This window comes from Lepisosteus oculatus, chromosome 2 (genome assembly GCF_040954835.1).
Source record: "Lepisosteus oculatus isolate fLepOcu1 chromosome 2, fLepOcu1.hap2, whole genome shotgun sequence".
In the NCBI taxonomy this organism is placed as follows: domain Eukaryota; kingdom Metazoa; phylum Chordata; class Actinopteri; order Semionotiformes; family Lepisosteidae; genus Lepisosteus; species Lepisosteus oculatus.
The window spans coordinates 4,932,678-4,950,946 of NC_090697.1; the positions used below are offsets into that span (position 1 = coordinate 4,932,678).

General features: G+C 48.4%; 1 protein-coding gene across 1 annotated transcript; it reads left to right on the plus strand.

Annotated features, from left to right (window-relative positions):
* The first annotated feature begins 31 nt into the window (after positions 1 to 31).
* On the plus strand, positions 32 to 14,566 carry lats1 (large tumor suppressor kinase 1). The gene is made up of 8 exons (XM_069196124.1): positions 32 to 1,121; positions 2,478 to 2,988; positions 5,339 to 5,489; positions 6,026 to 7,563; positions 10,795 to 11,377; positions 13,022 to 13,204; positions 13,404 to 13,510; positions 13,821 to 14,566. Exons 2-8 carry the CDS (start codon positions 2,629 to 2,631, stop codon positions 14,355 to 14,357), a joined length of 3,459 nt encoding a protein of 1,152 aa, XP_069052225.1. The 5' UTR covers positions 32 to 1,121; positions 2,478 to 2,628; the 3' UTR covers positions 14,358 to 14,566.
* Positions 14,567 to 18,269: the final 3,703 nt, after the last annotated feature.

Below are 18,269 nucleotides of genomic sequence, written 5' to 3' on the forward strand. Positions count from 1 at the left end.
AGAGTAGCCGGTCAAATGATTTACAGGATGGGACTGATATGTATGTGCTCTATAATGGCAATGAGGTAAAAGTAATGTTGTTTTTTGTATTTATCTGTTTTCCACTATACACGTTTGTTTAAATGTTGTTGCAACATTCACAAAATTCCTGTTTAATATTCATGATTTTGAACAGCCACTGTTTAACCGGCTCTAGAAACGTATTTGTAAATTAGTTCAATGCTGGTATTATCCGTTGACCCACAACATATGATAACAGGGCACTGTACAGGGTAAAGTTTTAACTTCACACAGGGGAGTAAAAAGATTTGAAGCCAATTTTATTATTTTTCCGCTGTCTTTTTTCTTGAATTCCAAGTGCTGTAGTTTCGACGGCCGTCTCCAAATAGATAGTTCGGTTGTCTATCTGGCGAATACAAGTAAGAATATCGGTATAAAGTTGATTTGAATGAACTTCTCAAAAAAATGCAAGCAGGGCCGGTGTTTTCAATGACAGTCTACGGCAAAATCGTGTGGATGCTGGTAACCGCATTTGCTCCAGCTTAGAAGCGCCTTGCTTGTGATTCACTCTTCATCATCTGTCATAACTGATGTCTGCAGTTTGCAGCCCTGTCTTCATCCCACGACACCCCAGTGCGGTAACTGAGCTGAGCACCGGCGGATGCTCTTCCTATCTCAATGGTAGAGACCGGCTGCCCAATCCAAGCCAATGACAGGACAAGCCGCAGGGTTCGCCCCAGCATGCGTGACGAAGATAACGAACTCAAAAACGGACGCGTAATTTTACGGACGGCGAAGTGCCTCGGGTCTCGGAGGCTCCGACGCTTGTGGCGGTCAGGAATGAGCCGGTGAAACGCCAGCACTGGGAGCAAGAGCGGCTGTGGGGTTGCGGAGCTTGCTGGGAAATGGGAAAACCCTGCACATCCGGGCTCTCGGGGTGACAGACGGCTGGGCTCTCCGAGCGACTCGGGGACGGGAAAAGCAGGAAAACCTTCGGGCGCCGATCCTCCGCAGCGGAGCGGGGCCAGCAGACACCGGCAGCCGGCGATCCTCCGCGGTCGGGCCCGCTTTGCCGCTCGGAGCCGCGTCCGGCGATGAGCTAGAAGCCCGGGGGCCAGTCGGTGAGTCCTTTGTGAGGCGTCCCTGTCGGTTCCCACCAGGCCCCGGCGGCGGCTGTAATCCGAGTCCGGACTCTGCGTTTGCGGGGATGGGGGGTGGACGAGGTCGGGGCGGTTGTCGCCTCATGTCCGGGCTACAAAGAGACGGGGGCCACAGGCCATGTGAGGCTTTCGCTCCCGGTGTTGGGACAACCTGGCCTTTTTTTTTGTTAATCCCCCACATATGAGGCGTTGTCTCTTTATTTATGGCCACACCTTAGCCAGGCCCGGAGAGGCCTGGACGAGATGGGGGAAGCCTGGGATTGTTCTGGGAGCGAGTGCCGAGGGCTGGGGCGAAGCGACGGGGAAGGGTAGCTTCGTGTGCCCCTGGTGCTGGCGGCTACTTTCTGCGGTGACAATGTGGAAATTGTCACCTGCGCTGATAAGGACACCCAGGGGCAGGCAGCGAATAAGGGATAGGGGCCGGTAGGTGCCTTTTCCACTTCACAGGGCGCTCTGTTTGGGGTTGGTGCGGTTTGCTCTGCGGTGGCATGAAATGACTGTCTAACGCCAGGCTGCGATGCCCGTGTCGTGGCCGAGCAACGCCGAAAAGATGTTGATGTGGGTCCGACAGGTTTTTGGGTCTGGCTCCGAGTGACTTCAGCTATACTGTGTGCAAGGTGTTTTAGGAAAATAGGCTTCTATACACGTCAAGGGGGTTGTTTTGTGTATCGTTTCGATATGAGAAATTTAGAAAGTATTTATGAATTGAAAGGGTACATTGTAAAAAATATCGAGGTTGGTGCCCGCCAGATTTATTGTAGGCGCTGACATATCGTAGACACAAGCGTTTTGTCGGCGAATAAACACTCGTACATCTCTTCACCTTATTTGTTCCACAGGTGAGATAAACGTTTCTCTTCTCTCGTTGGCACTTTTATGTGGTGAAGTGCTTCTGATTTTTCTTTTATTTTTTGTTTTGTTTATGTTTCGTTTATTTCAATGATCCCATCTAGAGAAGGTAGAAAAGTGTTTTCCCCCCACAGATGCCTACCCAGCCACACTATAGAAGCTAATACCCCGACTTCTATTATCAAGCACCTGGTCCTAGATCAGATGACCTGATCAAATAGCTACTTACAACCAGGTGGTGACCTCAGATTCCTCTGTTCCTGACAGAAGGTTTTCCTGGGAGAAGAATGTAATTTCCCGTCATGAAGTTAAGGAAGTTAACGTTTAAGAAGTTCTTTCGTGGATCCTGTGCAGGTTTATTCTTGCTTTTAAAACAGGTGATGATTTTGGAGAGGTGTAGCACAGCTCTGTCCTTGACGGGTCGGCCTCATTACGGTCATTGAATTGGGCTGGACTGTTCTGTTGCAGATGTGCCTTCTTCCGCGGAGCCCTGGAACAGCAGGCGTGTCGAGGAGAAGGAGCCCCGTGCAGCCCTCCGCTCTTGCCCGCTAGCGACGCCCCCTGCTGGCGAGAGTGTGGTGCCCCACTTCGCCTTGATTGCCCACGTACATGTTCTTTCATGAAGAGAGGGGAGAAGCCCGAAGGATACCGACAGATGCGGCCCAAAACCTTCCCAGCGAGTAACTATGGGGGCAGCAGCCATCAGATGCTGCAGGAGATCCGAGAGAGCCTTCGGCACCTCTCCAGGCCCTCGGACGCCCCCAAAATGGAGTCCGGTGCTGCTGGGAAGGGGCCGGTCGAAGACCCCAGGCAGCAGGGGAGAAACAGCAACCCCAAGTTCAACACGTACCACAAGGCTCTGCAGGAGATCCGCAAGTCCCTGATGCCCTTCGCCAACGAGTCCGGCTCCTCGGGCAGGGGCACCTGCGAGGTCAACAAGCAGATGCTAATGGAGTTACAGAACGCCGGGTTCGAGGAGGTAAGCCTGTGTTCCGAGCAGGGTGCTTTTTACAGCGTTTTCTAAATCAGAGGCGATTTATTCTGGTTAGCAGTTTTGGGTTAATCATGGCCTGTGGAAGCCCTGGACTTGGGGGGGGAAGAAATTGTTCGGTTAATAATGAAACCCCCCCGCCCTTTCACAACAGCACACAGAGTATCTGCATGCGGAACAGGAGAAGGCACACATAATTACACTTGATTACATTAGAACAACAACAGAGAGATTACTGAAACACCAGGGGATAACAGTTCACCAATAATGTTCATTTTTTTCTCATCTTTGTTAATAGTATTTCTGTGGTGCTTGTCACTTCTTTCTGTTTTTTGGTTGAGTACAGTTAGATGGAAATTGATTGATGTGCACTGGAGAGTTAGAAGCTCTGAACTGTAGGACGGGATGTGTTCTGCTGATGTTCACCTTTTTTACCGGGCCTTTTTAAGTAGAGTGGGTCGTATTCATGCTTTGAAGCCATTTGCTTTGTGCCCTGTTTCCACTTGCTGCGATTGTGTTGAGCTATTGGAACGATGGTATGTGGAAATACTTGATCTACTATTGTTTCCATCTTCAGGGTGTAATTTTGTCCTCTCCAGAATGTTCAAAGCAGACGTCACTGGGAGTTATTTCATTCTTACTGAATAACATCATAACACACATTTCTAAATGTATTTAGAATATGTACACTGATGATGATTAATGTAGATGGGACAGAAAGTCATATTGCACATTCCAGTTCAAAATATGTTCAGCAATTTTCTCCTTGAATACTGGAAGTCATTAATCATTATCACTTTAATTTAAACTTGTTGTGAGGATCTATGCTTCAGAGATCTAATTTCTAAATATTCAGAACTTGCGTATGGAATTGTAAAAAACATCCATTAGTTTTAGCATTTTAATGTATTGTACTGTGTGTGACTACAAAATTCCAATTGCCTTGTAGTGAGGCAATTATTTTGTACAACAGCCTATTTCAGCTTAATAGCTACACAAGACATTCAGTGCACAAAGTTTAGGAAATACGATGATAACAGGTGCCAGGGCTATTTAGTGGCTGTTTATGGCCCAGAGGTGAGGCCAGAGGATCCCAGTAAAACAATATGAAAAGTACCCAGAATGAAAAATGGCAGAGGAACGGCAGTAATGTAATTGAAAGAGAGCTCTGTGCCAGCAGCATACTGTACGTTTATCTACCTGTGAAATCATGTGGCCCTCTGTCATGCAGATGGTTAATACTGTCCAGAACCTGACACAGGTATAGAAAATTCAGCAAACTAGAGTGAAGCTGGTAACGTGGCACACGTGTGCATCGGGGAGCTCTTTTATACTGCTCTGGACTGGCTGGGCTTGCTTGCTGTAAGAAGTGCTGTTCAATATCTGAGGGTGAGCACCTACTCAGACAAGGCAAGATCTTGCCATCTCATTTTCACCTTGGCACTTTTTATTCTTCCAGAGTGTTTACCTACACTAAAACAATTAACTAGGGAGTCATACTGAGCCTTGTTCAGACCTGAAAGCAACATGAAAATAAAACACAGCAGCAGTGCAAAGCATTATTTGGATGTCTGACAGAAAACGGGTTGTTGTTGTTATCTGTCATTTAGGACTGATTACTGATTCCATTTCATGATATTGCAAAACTTTTTTTTTTACACGATTTAGCATGGCTAACATCTCTTAAAAGCCCACCTGATTTCAAACTGCCAGTTGTCTTTATTCCACCTCGGCTCCAGCGCGCAGGCAGACTCCTTGTCTGTGTAGAGCTGTGCTGGATTTTGTGTGGACTGAAGCCCTACAGCTCTATGGTGCCTGTAGCCCTGGGAGCTGTTGATTTATCCCAGCCCTGCCCAGTGACTGTCAGCTAGTGACCTGGGCTCAAGCCACCTCATACCATTCAAACCAGTTGGGACCCTCAAGGAAACATTTTCTATGAAGACAAATTTTGGATGTTGGGTTTAGGGTTTAATCCCACAGCTTTAATGTCCTGAGTTTGATTCTGGCTTCAGGCGTCTGTACGGAGTTTGCATGTTTTCCCCTCATTTGCATGGGTCTTAACTGAGTGCTGCAGTTTCGCCTACCTCCCAGTTCAGGACGTCCTGCTTGGGTTTCATTGGCTTTCGCCAGCTGCCCTGTGATGGCGCAGTGTCCTGTAGGGAGAGAGCAGCAGTATGTCCTTCGTCAGGATAAACAGCTTGACGTTAAGGTGGGGGGTGTTACTTTCGTTCTGCTCATGTTGTTTTTATCAAGTATTTACGCAGACTGTTTTGGACGGAGAAGATGTGGTAGCAGAACCTCTCGCGTCTCTTGTGATACTTGGCGTTCTGCCCTGCAGGAGATGGTCATCCGCGCTCTGAAGCAAACTAACAGCCGGAGCGTGGAGGCGGCCATCGAGTACATCAGCAAGATGAGCTACCAGGACCCGTGGAGGGAGCAGATGGTGGCCGCTGCTGCGCGGCCCATCAATTCGGGCGTGAAAGCTCCGGGTGGGTATCTGTGCTCTGGGTCCAGCGCCGTGTTCATGCCTCGCGTTGCTGCCTTTTATCTTGCACCCCCATGAGAAAAATCAGCACTGTCTTATCGAAGCCCAAGGAACAGCTCAGTTTGTCCTACTCTTCGCTGCGTGAGCTTTTACTAGTGTTTCCACACACCTGATTACCGCTGCAGAATGCTGTTTCAGATAGACAGGTGCAGGAGTATAGTTTGTCTTCCATCCTTCTGTTTTCACTCTGATGTTCCTGGTGAGGGTCACCGTATTCGGCTAATCTTTGTGAAAATCCAGGAATTTCTCCTCATTTATGTTTGATAACAAAGGATGCTATTTGGGTTTGAGTGTGCTGAAAATCTGCTTTAGGTTTATGTACAATGTGAAGCGTATGTTTTCTCTTTACTGCTGTTTAAGAACCATGCTATCTTTTCTTTTTACGTGTGCTGTGAAAAGCACTCACTAGGCATTCCCCTTCTTTGTTGGTCCTGGACCTTGACCCCGCGCGTCACTGTGTTTGATGTTTATCCCTCGCAGGTTCGGGTCACATCCAGCAGCCTGTGCTCCGCAAGCAAAGCTGGAAGGGTTCCAAGGAGTCCCTGGTTCCTCAGAGGCACGGGCCCCCTCTGGTGGAGGGGGTGATGTACCGCTCCGACAGCCCCGGGCCCCCAGCGGAGCTGGGAGGGCGCCCCCCGTCGGGCTCGGGGCTCGCGGCCTTCTCCCAGGGACACCCGGGCAACGGGCAGCGGGTCAACCCCCCCCCTCCTCCACAGGTGCGCAGCGTCACCCCTCCACCCCCTCCGACCAGGGGCACCACCCCGCCCCCGCCTTCCTGGGAGGGCAACCCCTCCACCAAGCGCTTCTCGGCCAACATGGAGTACCTGGTGCACCGGATCTCCCCGGTCCCCCAGGGGGCCTGGCCCGACGGGTACCCCACGCCACCCCCGCAGAGCCAGAGAGGGATCAGTCCCGTGCCAGTGGGCCGCCAGCCCATCATCATGCAGAGCTCGGCCGCGAACAAATTCAGTTTTCCTTCTAGCTGGGCGCAGAACGGCTCGGGGCAGCCTGACTACGTGGGACACCAGAACGTGGGCAGCGGCCGACAGCCTCCCCCTCCTTACCCCGTGAGCCAGGGCAGCAGACAGAGCCCCACGGCTTTACAAATGCAGGGCGGTGGGCCCGCGTCCTCCCCCTCGTACGTGAACGGCGGCAACATCCCCGCGTCCATGATGGTGCCCAGCCGGAACAGTCACAACCTGGACCTTTACAGCCACGGCATCCCCGGCTCCTGGCCCCAGCCGCCCCCTCCCTCCGGCCAGCCCCAGTCTCCCCCGGGCGGGAACGGCCACGAGGTCCCCCCGCCCTGGCAGCACAACATCCCCGTCCGCTCCAACTCCTTCAACAGCCACCAGCTGAGCGGCCGGCAGGGCTCCCAGCCGTCCGCCACCACGGTGAAGGCCATCACCCAGGCGCCCATCCTGCAGCCCGTTAAGAGCATGCGGGTGCAGAAGCCCGAGCTGCAGACCGCCGTCGCCCCCACCCACCCGCCTTGGATGCAGCAGCCGCCGCCCCCCAGCCCGTTCCAGGACGGGCCCCAGCCTCTGGGTCCCGGGGCCGCGGTGGCCGCCGAGGTGCCCAGCTACCAGGGCCCCCCGCCGCCCTACCCGAAGCACCTCCTCCAGCCGCCCGCCGCGCCGTCCCCCTCCTACGAGTTACCGGCCATGGCGGGCTGCGGCAAGGAGGAGCAGGGGCCCGGGCCCGGCCGGAAGGAGCAGCAGCAGGAGGAGGAGGCGGCGGCGGCGGTGGGGGCCGGCGGGGGCGGCTCCGGGGACCGGGCGGAGTCCGCGGAGGCGGGGGGCAGCGGCGCGGCGGCCGACCGGGAGAAGAAGCAGATCACCACGTCCCCCGTGCCCGTGCGCCGCATCAAGAAGGACGAGGAGCGCCGAGAGTCGCGCATCCAGAGCTACTCCCCCCAGGCCTTCAAGTTCTTCATGGAGCAGCACGTGGAGAACATCCTGAAGAACCACCAGCAGAGGATCCGGCGCAAGAAGCAGCTGGAGAGCGAGATGCAGCGGGTGAGCGCCGTCTTGATCGCGTCCTCTCGGGCAGCCCCCCCCGCCGGCGTGGCCCCAAGACGCTCCCCTGCGTCACTTAACTTTCATTTCCCCGTCCCGAACACTTTTCTTGGCATATGCAGGGCCGTCCTCATGTCTGTCGAAATACACTTGTGACTCCTTTAGATGTACCATGTTTTCTACTGTAATCTGTCATTTCTCGTCATCGTCTTTACCGTGTAAGTTGTAATACTTAAACGCCCCCTTTTTGAGTGCCTCCGAGTTTCTCCTTGATGTTGTTCATGTGAGAGATGAGATGAGATCACTTTATGGGCCGTATACAATTTCTTGTATTAGAAATTTGTCTTTTCACAGACCCCAGCTTACTCTCTATGAGACACACAGACAGGGAGAGAAGCTGGGGGTCAGAGCGCAGGGTCAGCCATTGTACAGCACCCCTGGAGCAGCTGGGGTTAAGAGCCTTGCTCAGGGGCCCAACGGAGTAGGATTCCTCTGCCTCTAGTCTGAGCTTTTGAATTACTTTGTGGTTTGCGCAGGCTTGTTGGGAAAGGGAGATAAGTTGAGCTGCAGATGGTTAACAGACACTTCCCGACGTTCAGTACAACACCTGTTGTTGGCATCATGCTGCAAAAAAACGCCAAAACATGATGCATAAAATTTTTTACTAGGTTCTGAGTGTGTGACAGTTGCTAAACCAGTATTTTTCTCAATTTTATAAGTGTGGTGTGGGTGTGATGGAGAGACGCTTGTTACTTCCTCTAAATCTGTCTCCTGGGGTGAGGGAGACCGGTTTTTGAGACTGGCTACCAGATATTCTGGCTTTTCATTTTTCTCTTTTTAATAGCTTCCATTCTACTGCCACCTTTTTGTTTCCAGCTTCTGTGTGTGCTCTTGCCTTTCTCTCTGTTTCCTGAGCTTGTTTCTCTCTTCACTTTCACTAACGGCGGCTGTAGGTGATAAAGGTGCCTGAGGCGCTGTGACCTGAATAGCCTTCACAACTCTCTGGCCAAGTAAGCTCCTGTTGCGCACAAGTCTTATAAATCTGCTGCATGGACGTCTCGCCCCACCTCTGCATGATCACATGACCCGGACAGCGCATGTGTCCAAGGATCTCCGTCATGTGCGCTAGGTTTTGCTTTTGTAACGGGGGGGGAAAAAGCCAACATTTCTAAATGCACAATTTTTCCCATCTGTCCTGTTGAATTGAAATTGTCAGTATAGATATTGATAGGATGTATAGTATAGATACTGATAGGATCTGATGGATGGGTAGCGGTTTAAGGCAGGGAAAGATTTTCTAAAGTCCAGTTCAGATGTTACATAACCAGATTTTTTTTCAGTCAAGCAGGCAGGTCTTTAGGGTGATGTTAACAAGGATCCATTATTGTTAGTAAAGAGTGAACAGATAAAGCTTGTTTACAACTTGCGATCTGTGCTTCACATTATGGATTACAACTGTCATGTTAAAGATTATTATTAGCTGTAGTGTCTTGGTTGCAAAATACTGAATATCTCATTGCACACATGTAAGCGATGAACCTTGTATGAATATTGTAATGACTTTGATATAACCAGATTTTTACTTGTAAAAGGTCATTTGTGTACATCAGAATTTATCCGTTTATCGCTACGAAGGTAATGCAGTGATTTTTTTTTCCAAACTACTGATAAAGATATTTTAAGTTTATTCTCTAGATTAAGAAGTTATTAGGAAACCTTTGAAATAAGACCTGTTAACTCTGGTTAGGTATTAAAATCCTCAGCTAGAAATGATTTTCCTATTGGAAGTTACTGTCCAGCGTAACTGCTAGGGACGCTGTCCTGGTATTTCAGTAATTAGACGTATGTGATAAAAAGGACTGATTTTAGTAGTTTTAATTTTAGTGCTATATTGCACTAATAATCTAATGGCAATTTCAAATCTAAAAAAGCAAAGGCTCATTTTATCCTGGTGACTTTTTCATTTGACTCAAAAAGAAACTGCATCTTTAGCTCTTTGAATTTCAGATTCGTATAAGTGTTCCATGTTATTGTGCTCTATGTGCACTCAGAAAAACATCTGGCACTGTTTTTTAGTTCAGTCCTGAATATTCGCATGTATGGATTGACATTTTAATTTGAAATGTTGCATGTCTGAAAACTTGAAGGGGAATTGCAGTTTCTCAAACTGGTTACTAAATCTCGGGAACAAAAATAAATTCATTAATGGTATAGAAAAAGTTGACAAATTAAGCACGAAATCGTGAACTTTGTAAAAGTGTAGTCACCACTGTTGTCACAAACCCCCTGATCTTGCCACGGGCGAGAGCACGAGTTTGCACCAGTTGCGACATGATGTGGCCCTTCCTGCTCACTAGTCACTGTAATGACGAATGTAACGCCGTGTATGAGGGAATTAGTACAGGCTGTGCAGCAGGCATTCCACTGCAGGAATGTTCCAATGTGACTTGCATGCAGAGTTAACAAATAAGTAGTATTTGTCGGCAAAACCATCTCGAAGTCAGGAGCCGTATTTCTATTTGATTAAAAGAGTTGTCTTCACAGGCCAGCTTGTTTGCAATTTAATAGGGCTGCTTCACCTCACTGGACGTTTTGTTGGCTCGTTCTGAATCACAGAATATGGTGCTGTGCACACCTGGAAATATTGATCTATTTTGTGATGTCAATTGGAGGTTTCACAAATTACCGTGCACATTTTACTTCTGCACTCATCAATCCCAATTCTTTCTAATACCGAGATATCAAGATGGCACTGCAGTTCCCCTTTACCTCCTCATGGAATTGTTCAGTCACAGCTGAGCAACACGCAGCAATGGGAGGACCTTGCACTGTCCTCAAGCTATCACTTAAGCGTTTGCAAAAAATGTTACATGGCAGTTTTTTTTCACTCTGCTGGTTACCATGCATAAGCTCTGGAAAATATGAGGGTCGCCCAGAAAGTAAAATGGTTCCTTTTTTTTCCCTCTGTCAAAATGTTTTTGCCGACTATGTGTGGCGTGACTCTGCAACAAGAAGTATAGACAATCGATCCTTACAGACGTTGCAGTGCTGGCCAGTGGAAGTTCATATTTTGAAAATGGGATGGGATTACTTTCTGGGCAGCCCTCTCAGTTCAAAAAGCTCGAGGCACTACCTGTCAAACGGGAGCATGGGGATGGCGGGTCTGGAGAGGCCCTCGGAGTGGGAGGCTGGGTTCTGATTGACGGGGGTTGCGTTCTGTGCTTTGCTCAGGTGGGACTCTCGGAGGATGCCCAGGAGCAGATGCGCATGATGCTCTGCCAGAAGGAGTCCAACTACATCCGGCTAAAGAGGGCGAAGATGGACAAGTCCATGTTCGTGAAGATCAAGACGCTGGGCATCGGGGCCTTCGGGGAGGTGTGCCTGGCCAGGAAGGTGGACACCAATGCGCTGTACGCCATGAAGACACTGCGCAAGAAGGACGTGCTGCTGAGGAACCAGGTGGCTCACGTCAAGGCGGAGAGGGACATCCTGGCCGAGGCAGACAACGAGTGGGTGGTGCGGCTCTACTACTCCTTCCAGGACCGAGACAACCTCTACTTCGTCATGGACTACATCCCGGGCGGGGACATGATGAGCCTGCTGATCCGCCTGGGCATCTTCCCCGAGGAGCTGGCGAGGTTCTACATCGCCGAGCTGACCTGCGCCGTGGAGAGCGTGCACAAGATGGGCTTCATCCACCGCGACATCAAGCCCGACAACATCCTCATCGACCGCGACGGGCACATCAAGCTCACCGACTTCGGCCTCTGTACTGGTTTCCGGTGGACGCACGACTCCAAGTACTACCAGAGTGGTAAGTGCAGGCTGTGTACGCGAGCCTGATAAGATAGATCAGATCACTTTGTGGGCCATATACAATTTCTTGAATTGGGAATTTGTCCTTCCAGATTCCCCAGCTTGCTCTCCATGAAGGAAGAGAAGCTGGGGGTCAGAGCCGATATGAATGTAGCAGTGTCACCCACAGGTGCTGCCTGTGGTTCCCTGCCTCTGTCCCATCTCAGAGCACTGTTCTGTCCTGCTCTGTCACACCACCATGTCCCCTTTCCTCCACGTCCTGGACCAAGCTTAGCGACTGAAGCACCATCGGTTTCCCTGACAGCGCCCATAGTGTTTATCTCAAATGGCACAGTTCAATAAGGGTTTTATAACTGTCGAAGAAAATATCGAATTGTGTGGCTCGGTAGAAGTGGAGAAATGTGTACGCCTTCATAGAAGTAAATGGAAAGCTGATGTGCTGGATTCGGGGGCTGTAGGAATATAATTGATTTTTTTTTTCTGCTGTTTTTGTCATTGATATCTAGCAAGTACCTAGCAAGATTTTATGTCTATTGATATCTTCCCCATTTTTTATTTTTCATCATGTGACATCCCTTAAACGTTGCCTTTTGGCAGCTTTGTGGCCCAGTTAAAAAATTCTGCTAAATATGAAACAAGATGAGGTGTTTCTCACTTATCACAGTCACCGTTAGTCTCATCACAGTGATCAGCCTCAAGCAGAGTCTAAAGGTCGTGCTTATCACTTATCCCAAAGGTTGTATAAGCTTGCATTTCAGTCCTGCAGATTACCAATGGTATATGTATATTTACCCATCCCTAATTTTGAGAAGATAATTTGTTTCTCAGAAATGGCTGGTAATGTGAAATTTCAGTAATCATAAATCACATTAATCACATGATATTTTTTTTTTTAATTACAATAAGTTCCGGAAACATTCTATACTCAAGAGTGTATTGAATACTAATGACTTCTAGGGAAGATGGAATAATTGTGAATTGCATATTAAAGGGAGATATATACCGTGGTAAAATAAATCCCAAAAAATCAGAACATGACAAATGATACTATATAATGTTTGTGGCTAGTATTTTGACAATTTATGATGCGTATGGCCTGCTTGAAAGACACATCAATTAATTTGACACCAGTGATACAATGTAGGATTAAAGTAGATTACAGCATCTTTAAAAACGAATGATGTATTGTTCTGTTCCTTAATTTCTAGTTGCTGGGTAGAATTGTAAGTTATGATCTAATTAAGATTAAGATCAAACTTGCTGATCTCCTTTTAATTGTGTTTTTTCATGAGGGGAGATCATAAAGTAAGGTGTTGTTCTCCTTTGGGAAATTAAAGTGATGAAGAGGGTTCGTTGTTCATGTACTTTACACGTCTGTATTAAGAAGGTCCTAATCCTGGACAAACTGTTCCCCAGCACAATTTAGTGTATTTTGTGGCGTTATACTGTACTGGGATTTGGCCCCACTTCAAAGGATGTTTTTCTTGAAAGGAGGAAAAGTGTGTTAAAAACTACGCTCTTTATAACCAAAGAGCGTAGTTTTTATAATCCAGTCATGTCCTGCCGATGCCGCGTTCGGTTTGAATACGTTGGGCGAGCTGTGGGTGAGCGTGCTCTCACCTGTGCCCTGCGCTCTCCGCAGGCGACCACGCCCGGCAGGACAGCATGGACTTCAGCAGGGAGTGGGAGGACCCTGCAGGCTGTCGCTGCGGGGACCGGCTGAAGCCCCTGGAGCGGCGGGCCGCCCGGCAGCACCAGCGCTGCCTGGCCCACTCCCTCGTAGGCACGCCCAACTACATCGCCCCCGAGGTGCTCCTGCGGACAGGTAACCGCCGCGCTCGCTCGCTCCACGCCGCGCGCCGCTCTCGTCTGCGCGAGGATTGTGCGAGCTCCGGAGCCCGCAATGCCACCGTCCCAAAAGGCTGGCCTCGCTGGTTTTGAGCTGTTGTCCGTCACACTCCGTAAGACGAGAAGTGGGCGGAAGTGCTATTTTGTTCTTCTTCTGAGATGCGGCTGCTTTTTAGGTTACACCCAGCTCTGTGACTGGTGGAGCGTCGGCGTCATTCTGTACGAGATGTTGGTCGGACAGCCACCCTTCCTGGCGACAACACCGCTGGAGACGCAGCTTAAGGTAACGGAAGGCACGCTGCGACCGCCGCGACCTTTACAAAAGACAACGAGCAAAAAGACCTGTGTGTTGATGCATGGAATATGGGTACTGCCTTCTGAGGCTGAACCCAAGTGACCTCCCTTAAATATCTCTCGTAGGAAAGTTACACACACCAGGCCCCCGAGTCTGAAAAACATGGGCTAGTTTGGAAGTCCCATTACTTTCTACGTAGCTTTGCCGATTCTCAGTCAGTCTCCAATGGGATTCCCGTAACGGCTCGGAGCACGAATTAACGCACGGGTGGCGGCTGTTCTCCGCTCTCTCTCCTCAGGTGATCAGCTGGCAGACGGCCCTCCACGTCCCCCCGCAGGCCAAGCTGAGCCCGGAAGCCTCGGACCTCATCATCAAGCTGTGCAGGGGCCCCGAGGACCGGCTGGGGAAGAACGGGGCCGACGAGATCAAGGCGCAGCCCTTTTTCAGGACCATCGACTTCTCCACGGACCTGCGGCAGCAGCAGCGGCCGGCGCCGTACGTCCCCAAGATCGCGCACTGCACCGACACCTCCAATTTCGACCCCGTGGACCCCGACAAGCTCTGGAGCAGCGGCGGCGGCGCCGGCCGCGGCGGGGGCGACGACGACGACGCGGAGGGAAGGAACGACGACACCCTCAACGGCTGGTACAAGAACGGCAAGCACCCCGAGCACGCCTTCTACGAGTTCACCTTCCGCCGGTTCTTCGATGACAACGGGCACCCCTACAGCTATCCCAGGCCCATCGGGCCCGAGGAGTACAGCCGCGACGGCCTGGACTCGGAGCCCCAGCGGCGGGACGCGGGGGGGCAGGGGCGTGATCTGGTGTACGTGTAGCCTGGGGGCCCGCGCGGACGCTGACCCGCTCGTTGCCAGTGTCGTCCGGGCCGCTGCTGGGGTACGAACAAGACGGTAAAGCTTGGGTGTTTGTATGATAAAGGAGGGGGCGTTCAGCCCTCGATCGGCGGTGGGTTCGCGCTTGACCTTTGCCTTCACAGCAGGGAGCCAGGATTTGGCTGGGAGACGGAACGGACATTTCGGGAAAACGAACACAAGCATCAGCAGAGAAGCTCCGGGGAGGACGTTGAAAGTCCCGTGCAGACTGTACGTTAGGTGTATTTATTTTGGGGTGTACAGTGTGTTCCTTGAATGTGCTGCCTGAACAAAAAAACTTCAAAAACAAGTAGTGGAAAGGCAAAGTTAAAATCTCTTCCTGTACTCTGTATCTGAAACTATTTTAAAGAAATAACCCCCTTTCAGCCTTAATTTATTTAAATATTGTAAACTGGTGATGATAGTACCTTTCAAGATAAACACCATAACTTGTTTGTTGTTGTTTTTTTTCCTTTAGGAGCTGATTATTTTATTGATATTGTTTTAATTTATATTTTGAAAAGTCTCATGTCCAGTTGTAAAGGTGAACTGAATTTCTGTATGGAACAGAGGTGGAGGAAGCGAGACCCTTGAAACTGTGTAAATTGCAGTGCCTTTCGAAATTTGTTTTCTTTTACCAAATATAGTCAAAAATTAATCGGCTTAGCATTTTAATGGGAACACATTAGCTGGTTAATATTTAGTGGATTATACTAGTAATTTTGTGTATTTTTCTTCCTAATTTATACATAAAATGTATTTATAAATTATGCTGTATAAATTTGGTGTAAATACTTTTCTTACCTATCCTGTTAGTACCTTTGATGAGCTATCTTAGGGCAGGCCCTCTTGACTTTGTAAGCTTTTTGATCATGCACACGTGGTCTCTCAAGGTTTTCTGCTTCTTGAAAAGAGAAACGGACCACTTGTCGGGCTGATACCCTGAGCTCGGTGAGGAGTCAGGACAGGGTGTGTTTTTATTTTAAAAACAAAGTCCTTAATACAAGGGGCTGTACTTTTATGTACATAGAAAATGGTCTTAAACGCAACCAAAGTACAAGGATAAAATACAGACTCTCCTCTCACTGGTTGGCAATTTGCAAAGCATGCAGGTAGCGTTCTTTAGGATTTGAAGAAAGGCATGGAGAGCCTTTGCACATTAAAACGGGCCCACCATATCTCTTTGCATTATCATCCTTTTCTTTTTGTGAGTTTTTTTTAAGTTTTCATAGGTCTGAAAATAATTCTGGAGCATAAGCAATGACATTTCTTTTTTTTTTTTACAGTGATCACGTTACCATGATTTCACAATCATTTCTTTAGTAATATCTGTAATTTCTCTGATGGGGGGGGGAAGGGGGGTTAAATAAAAAAATAAAACCAATTGTTTTAAAAAAAAATTGTTTCCACATCACTGCTTTTTGCACAGGAAATTGAAATGTTACAAAAGGATCCATGACAGCAGTATCTAAATGTAAATTGATACTTATTGAGAATAATGCTAATTAATGAATATTGCAGAACAAGTAGCAAATCATCATGAAACAAGATGCTGAACAAAAAATGTGAAGAAAAATTAAATCATTGTAACGTCACTTCATGTGACTTTGGACCAGTGACATGTCTGCCAGCATCTGGAATACTATAGGAGAAGTGTGGCACCATTCTTCCTTGAGAAAGCTGGTCGCCTTACGGTGTTTGATGAAAGTGGCAAACGAGTGTTTGATTAGGTTCGTATTAAGTGATGGAGACGGCCTTTGACCTAGGGACACCATCGTGGATGGGGGCACTGTCATCCTGAAATACACCCCTCCCGGAGGGAAGGAAATGCTGCAATATGGGGAGCAGATGATCACTCAGTACCATGAAGTACGCTGGCGTCCTGGCCAAATTTCCCCCTGGCCTTTACCCGTCATGGCCTCCTAATAATGCCCATCTCTGATCTGGCTTCATCACTCTGCTCTCCTCCCCACTGAGAGCTGGTGTGTGGTGAGCGGACTGGTGCACTATGGCTGCCGTCACATCACCATGGGGGCTGCACACTGGTGGTGGTGGACGGGAGACCCCATTACCTGTGAAGCGCTTTGAGAGATGTGTCCAGAAAAGTGATATATAAGTGTAAGGAGTTGTTACTACTATGATTTAATAGTGAATAGACCTAAAATGGCTTTGTAAAGGAATGAGGACAACTAAACCATGCCAGTAAAAAGCACCCCACAACATTACAGAACCACCAGAACACAGCTGAAACCATGCACTCAGGGCGTAGGAAGAGTAGGGGGAGTAGGAAGATAGTAAGTCAGTTACTGTAGGCCAGGCCATGTACAGCCCTATACAGTAGGTGAGCATGAGAATTTTGAAGTTGACATGAAACCTGATAGGAAAACCAGTACAAGGACTCCAGGACAGGAGTAATGTGATCACTTGCATGTGACCTGGTCAGGATTCTGGCTGCTGGATTCTTGAGATACTGAAGTTTGTTTAGTGTGGATTCAGATACCCCAGCAAGTAGGGTGTTGCATTAATCAATTCTGAAAAAGACAAATGTGTTGACCAGTTTTTCAGCTACAGTTAGAGACAACATAGGAAGTAGTCTGGCGATATTTCTGAGATGGAAGAATAATTTACACCACACACACTTAAATATGTGCCTAATGGGATTTTAAGGCATTGTTATTCTGTTTTCAGTGGTTTTTGGCTGTGTCCAAAATTTATTTAGATCATTTAATTTATTTAGATACTTAACTTGGGATACACTCCCTAGTCTATTTTAAAACGACTGCAGTCATTGTTACAATAAATCATGTGGCGTGAACAAAGCAGGTTGTAGGAAACTTATCTTTAGAATTTAGTTTTGTGTCAATTCTGTAATTTATTAAAGAAAACCCCCAACATTGTGATTTGAATGCCTGTACATTCATTTCTCATTTTGTTTTATAGAATGGTCATGAAGATTGGGTCCAGTTTGTATTTTTTTAAAGCAGACCAGGGATTGTCAGAATTACAATGTGACTCCATCGGTCGGTGTTGTGCCAGAGCCAGAATGCACTGCGGTTTCTGCACCACAGAAACCAGAAGAAGGAAAATTCTATCCAACCACTCATCTTCTAAAATGCTTTATCCAGTACATGGTCACGGGGAGCCAGAGCCTAACCTGGCAAGCACTGGGCGCAAGGCAGGATACACCCTGGATGGGACACCAGTCCACTGCAGGTCCAGAGACATACAGACAGACAGGGGGACACTCACACACACCAGGAACCACGTTCCAGAACCCAGTAAACTTACCAGCATGTCTTTGTCCTCTGGGAGCACATTGGAGCACCCAGAGGAAACTAATGAGAAGCCAGGGAAAACACGCAAACTCCACACAGATAGCACTCTGGGGATTAAAGCCAGGACCCCAGCACTATGCTTAACCACCGAAATAAGGTGTTTTCTGGACAGAATGTCCTATGAAAATAAATAATAGGGAGTTTGATGTAGTACATGTCTGTATTATAGGTAGCTGCGTCAGCATGCGTAGGCTGCAAAGGAACAAGTAATAGGTTTATTCCATGCTGAAAAAAAGAAGAAAGAAAACACAACGTTTCGGCCGTGGAGCCTTCTTCATGTCTGTATTATGTTTATGTATAGTGAGTACACCCATAATATGTTGGGTTGGATATAGTTTGTTTGTTTTTTTACTGTGTATGGGAAAAACAGAAACCATTTTACAAACGCGAAATAAAAATTAATTTAACATTCGCATTAAACATAGCCGCACTATTTAAAAAGCATCAGCCCCTGCCATCGGCGCACAGTCTCCCAAACGTCTAGTACTGCAGGTGGAAAAACACCCCCCGGGGTGGCTGGATATGAGGCCCTCCTGCCGCC